The sequence below is a fragment of the Apium graveolens genome, chromosome 7 (genome assembly GCF_009905375.1).
Source record: "Apium graveolens cultivar Ventura chromosome 7, ASM990537v1, whole genome shotgun sequence".
Classification (NCBI taxonomy): domain Eukaryota; kingdom Viridiplantae; phylum Streptophyta; class Magnoliopsida; order Apiales; family Apiaceae; genus Apium; species Apium graveolens.
In genome coordinates, this window is record NC_133653.1 from 81,915,980 (window position 1) to 81,921,643 (window position 5,664).

General features: G+C 37.2%; 1 protein-coding gene across 1 annotated transcript; it reads right to left on the reverse strand.

Moving 5' to 3' along the window:
* Positions 1–1,399: 1,399 nt before the first annotated feature.
* On the reverse strand, positions 1,400–1,855 carry LOC141673799 (uncharacterized). The gene has a single exon (XM_074480535.1). It carries the CDS (start codon positions 1,853–1,855, stop codon positions 1,400–1,402), a length of 456 nt encoding a protein of 151 aa, XP_074336636.1.
* Between the last annotated feature and the right edge of the window lie 3,809 nt (positions 1,856–5,664).

Genomic DNA, 5,664 nt, shown 5'->3' on the forward strand with positions numbered 1-5,664 from the left:
CTAAGGAGCAATAGTCAAAACGACACTAAGAAGGTTACAAGAAATATAAGAAAAAACAAGATTATTAGAAAGATAGACTGAAGTTTATTGCTTACAATAGAATATATGTCTAAGACTTGGATCCTTAAACCAATACAAAGGGATCCTATTTATAGTAGTCCTAGAGGGGACAACTTGATAGGATAAAATCTTAGAAGCCAATCAGATTTAAACACGTGTAAGGATATATTATCTTTACAAGATAATAATATCTCTTTCCACTTAATACACACCACACCTTTTATTTTACATACACACCACACATTTTATTTTGATACACACCACACACTTTATTTTACATACACACCACACACTTTATTTTACAAGCATAATAATTTATTTATATTCTCTTCTTCCCCCTGGTGAAAAAAGGTCATGTCTCCACATTTTCTTCTTCATCTTCCTCTTCGCTACCGGATGAGACAGGAACTGAGTACTTTAGGCCAAAAAGATATTTATAAAACCGGGGAGGTTCTCTTTTGCGGAGCCTGAAATCAGGATGGTCACGGTCATCTAGTACTGTAGTTGTTAATTCCAGGTTTAACTTGAACTGACAGTCTTGAATTGTTGTCACATAATGATGAGGGAGAATATTTGGCTTCTTCCAATATATATGTGCTAGGCCAGGAGGGGCTGCTGTTACTTCAACATTATTAACTGCGCATATAAGTGTCCTGTGTTGTTCTGTTGGACCATTAATATCGTACACAGAATCATGGAAGAATGTACATAAATATTCTTTCTGAATTACTAATCCATCTTCCTGAATGTTGATGCTTCTCTGACAATTGAACACAATAAGAATATAGCATTGGTCTCTTATTCCATTTGAGCTGTTTCCTTCTTGTCTCAAGTTTTTACGCCAAAATATGGTGTTGCCAAAGAGAGTCAACCATTTGTAAAGTTGTTTGTACTTCTTCTTGCATGGCCTCATGTCTGCCACTGAGAGATAGTGGAATAAATATGTCTTGTCGAATATTATGTTGAATGGACATGTTTCCACAAAGTATCACAAAAACATGTATGCTTCTTTTGGAAAGTAAAATTTAAACTTTCCATTAAGCACGAGGATTGTCAAGAAAGAAAAAGTGGGGTGCAGAGGAAGATTTGTAAGTGGCCCCTCAAACAAGCCATATCGCCTGATGTATATTTTTTGAAAGGAAAGTAACTGTTCTAGAGATCTTTTATTCATGACAGAATAAAGTACCTTGTCTTTTATATGAAGCGGAAGACTCTCTGTCTGAATGAAATATATTAGTGGGAACACTGGAGCTATTGTCCTCTGAGTTCTTGACAAAAAATCTGGAAGAAAATTATTCTTTCCTTTTATGTGTTTGGCATCAAACTTCCACTGTGAGAACTAGTTTGCCCATCTTAAACGTTGGGCTTGAGGCAACATCTTTTGCTTGAACTGTAACATTTTTGGAAATGCAGACATGTCCATTTCGATGAGAAAGTGTTGCCCTATCAAGTGAAATTGGAATTTTTCAATTCCCCTTTTGACTAGAAGAATTTCTTTGTAAGTGGAGTGATAATGAAGCTCTCCACTTTTAAATGCTCCACTTTTGTAACCACATATTGGTCTCTTTCCGTTAGCTTCTTCGAGAAGGACTGCTCCCCAGAATTTATCACTTGCATCAGTCTGAAGGACTCTTTTTCCAGTAGAAGGAATCTTTAGTGCAAGAAGATTCTTTGTTAAAGACTTTAGTTTTCTAACTACATCTGTGCATGCTTGATTCCATGGAGGAGCATCTTTCTTTAACTGATTGGTGAGAGGAGTTCTGAACTTGACCAAATCATGGATGAATTCGGCCATGTAATTAACAATCCCCAGAAACTGTTGAACTTGCTAGAACGACAAATTCTCATCGGGGAAGTTATCCAGCTGAGTTGCGATGTGAGGTTGGAGTTGATACCGTCCTTTGGATATATGCATCCCCAAGAATTCAATATCAGTTTCACCGATATGCATCTTCTTTTCTGCTAGCATGATTCCATAACTTCTAACTAAGTCATGAAACTTTGTTAATAAAGCATGATGAGAGTCGATATCTGGTGAAAATAACAAAATATCATCAATATAAATCAGAGCATTATCCATGATTGGCTGGAAAATCTTTGGCATAGCCTTCTGAAATAGTGATGAAGCTGGTTTCAAGCCGAAAGGTAATACCGTCCAGTGATAGTGTCTTTCTGGTATGCAGAAACCAGTTTTTGGCCTTTCATCTGGATGAATTCCGAGTTGCCAAAATCCTGACTTGAGATCAAATTTTGAAAATATTTTGGCCTGGGGGAGTTTTTGAAATAGTACCTCTCTTTTTGGTAAGGGGAACTTATCATCTTCAAGAAAATGATTTAGAGGCTGATAATTAATAACCAACCTTGACTTCCCTCTGGCTTGTTCAGATCTTTTATTCACGTAGAACGCCTCGCAAGCCCATTGTGACTTCGTGTTTTCGATCAAGCCTTCTTGCTCCAACTGCTCAACTTCTTTGATGACAAGAGTATAATAATCTGGATTCATGCCTTTGTGGCTTGCTTTAATAGGAATAATATCTTCATTCTTCTTGAATGGCAGATGAACAAAGAATTCTGGATTTTTCCAAAGTGGGCGAGAACATTTTTGAAGGAATTCTGTATGAGTTTCTGCACATGAAGTTTTGGTTATCTCCTCCTTGAGTGTAATTAAGATCTCTACAGGATATAGGTGCAGAGTCTTTGTCAAGGCAACAAATGATTCTTGTGTTTTAGACCTTCTTTGCTCCATGATACCCTCTTCAAATTGTGCAAGATATCAAATCCGATTAGGAGATCTTTTCCAGGTAATTCTGAACCATAAACTTGATGTTTTATGATATATCCTGGAAAAAGTTGGATGTTAATAGGTTTGCTTATCAGGGTAATTGCAAAGTTATCTCCATTAGCTGCACGGAAAGATCTATAGCACTTATTCCAATACTCTTTTGGAAAAATATCAGGCTTCATGATGGAGGAGGTAGCTCCTGTATCGAAAAATGCTATTACTGGAATTGGCTTATCCCATTTTCCTGGGAAGATGTGTATCTTGGTTGATGGAGATGGTTGGCATAAGAAACTTTCTTCAGGAGTGAGAGTGTATATATCATCAAATAAGACCACATCATCATCAGATTCTTCCGTTGAGTCAGAAAGGTCTGTTCCTAGAGCCAGGATGGTGTCTGGTCCTGGTTTTTCGTCTAGAGAAAATAGAGATTCCAAATCTCCGTCTTCTATTTCTTCCACTTGAGAAATCTTTTCGATAAGTTTGGCGCTCTTCTCTTTATTTGGGCATTCCTTTGCAAAATGTCCTTTCATTCTGCATACATAACACCTGGAGGATTTGATGTTTCCTCTTTCCTTCCTTAGAAATTTCCATTTCTTCTTTTTGGAAAAATAATTTTTTCCTCCCTTCTTCTTGTACTTTGAAACGTTGTCCTTTTTCTTTTGACATCCACAAGAGCTGCTTTTGCCATACTTGATCTGGAGTCCGTTTCAATCACAAGCTGAACCAAGTTTTTACTATGTTCTTCAATTTGTTTGAGAAATTTCTTCTGGTTACATAATTTTTCCAGAGACAACAAAACATTCTGATACAACTCTCCAAGTGAAGTACTGTTGATAGGAAGGTTCTTAATCTGTAGGAGCCTGGATGTTTGTTAGGGCGAAAACACGCGCTAATATTCACGCAAGTATACGCGTTCGCAAGTAATATAGAATACTTTCTAGTTCGTTCCCTCAGAGACTCAGACTAAATTATTGTCTAATTAAACTCACTCACCAATGTATGATTACTTCTCAATGTTAAGATAATAACACTTAAAATTGTTGATTAAATATTAACTATAATTAACTACTTAATTAACCACTTAACTAACACTTCAATTTATCAATAATGAACACTCATGAGATCACAACTTCATTATTACTTCCGTCTATAGCCATTGTTATTACCTTTAGCATGTGACAGTGATGATATTAATCGAATAACACGAAACTGATAAAAGCCCACTTTCATTGTACTAATACCATTCTACCAAGCATCCACAATTAAGATAGAAGTTGAATAGTCATCAATTATGTTGAGTTCCCATATGTCTACAGAAATTGACAACACAACGATTTAAGCACAAGTTATTCTTTTTGATTACATAGGGCAAATAAAACTGTTAGAGTTACCCACTAATCATGCACAACGTACATGAACCTATGCTAGCATGGCAAGTTCTAAATCTCAAGATCCACCGTCGCTTCACAAGAGATTAACACCCTATCTTATATGTTCGCGACGCACATAAGACGAATACGTACAACCAATACTAGATATCAAACAATCATCACACACTAAAGTATTAAACAATTAACTAAAGAATTCCATAATAAATCCGTTGCAACCCCATGATCACGATTAGCCCATAATAGAACTTATCGCCATCATGGGTTCATATGAAATCATGATAAACAAACACAAGAAAATAATAACTAAACTAATTATATTAAAACAGAGTACGTCACAAGAGTAAATAAGTCAAAGCAAGAAAACTAGCATCCAACGTTACAACGAAACAAGAATCACAAGAAAATATGCTTCCTCTTCGTTGCGGTGTGCTAAATCGGTCTTCTTCTTCCTTATCTCCTTCGCTTCTTGCGTAAAACACAATCTTCTTTTTTTCAATCCCCCCTGTGAAAACGTCTCAAATCTGCTTATATAATAGTCCCATAAAACTCAGATTACATAGAAGTTGGAAGCCAAACAGAAGTAGAAGTCTAAAATAATTCAGCAAAATTCCCGACCCTGCGCGGCCGCTCAGCATAGCTGCGCGGGCGCGCAGGTTACTGCGCGGCCGCTCAGCATAGCTGTGCGGGCGCGCAGGCCTCTACTGGAAAAAATCCAAGTTTGCTCCGTTTCTTCGCCGTAATCTGCCCGTTCCTTTCCTCTCGCAATGGTGAACACATGCCAAGGCTTATTCTTGATGATTCCTCCCCCGAAATGCAACTAATACCCTGAAATGCATAAACACTAGAAAAACGCATCAAATACACAAAATACTTGATTTCAAGACATTAAAGATCAATAAACTCATGTAAACGGACATACAGCCAGAAACGTGGTGTGTGCAAATGCTTAACAGATATGCTTCGGAACTAGACCAATTACTATGACTAGACTATCCTCAAGGCAATCCTACGATTATACAAAGAATAAAAAAATTCTAGGCACAAAGTGATATTCAACACTACAAGAACTCTGGAGCTTACTACGGAATCGTGCTTTTTATTTACAACTCAAATGCTTATTTGACCGTGCAATGAGTGAGGTCCACAAAAGACTTATACAATGGTATCCATGTAACGAGCGTTAGGTTAGCAGATCCCAGACTCTAAAAGCCTTAGGTCACTAGGCACAAAATCCCCTAAGAACTTAATAACTCGAATACCAAAGAGCCCACTCTTGATCAATTATGCAAATTTTTTTTTTTTTTTAACTTCTGAGCAAGTGCGTTTCGCTCCATCTTGCTCAACCCTAGACTACTCGCAACATATGCGAGCCGGCTACTAGCCATTTGACGCCTAGCCACAACTAGCAACAACTTCCATATTTTTTTTTCT

Excerpts from the sequence above, each read along its gene's own strand:
- LOC141673799 (XM_074480535.1), bottom strand. The coding sequence starts at position 1,855 with ATGGCCGAATTCATCCATGATTTGGTCAAGTTCAGAACTCCTCTCACC.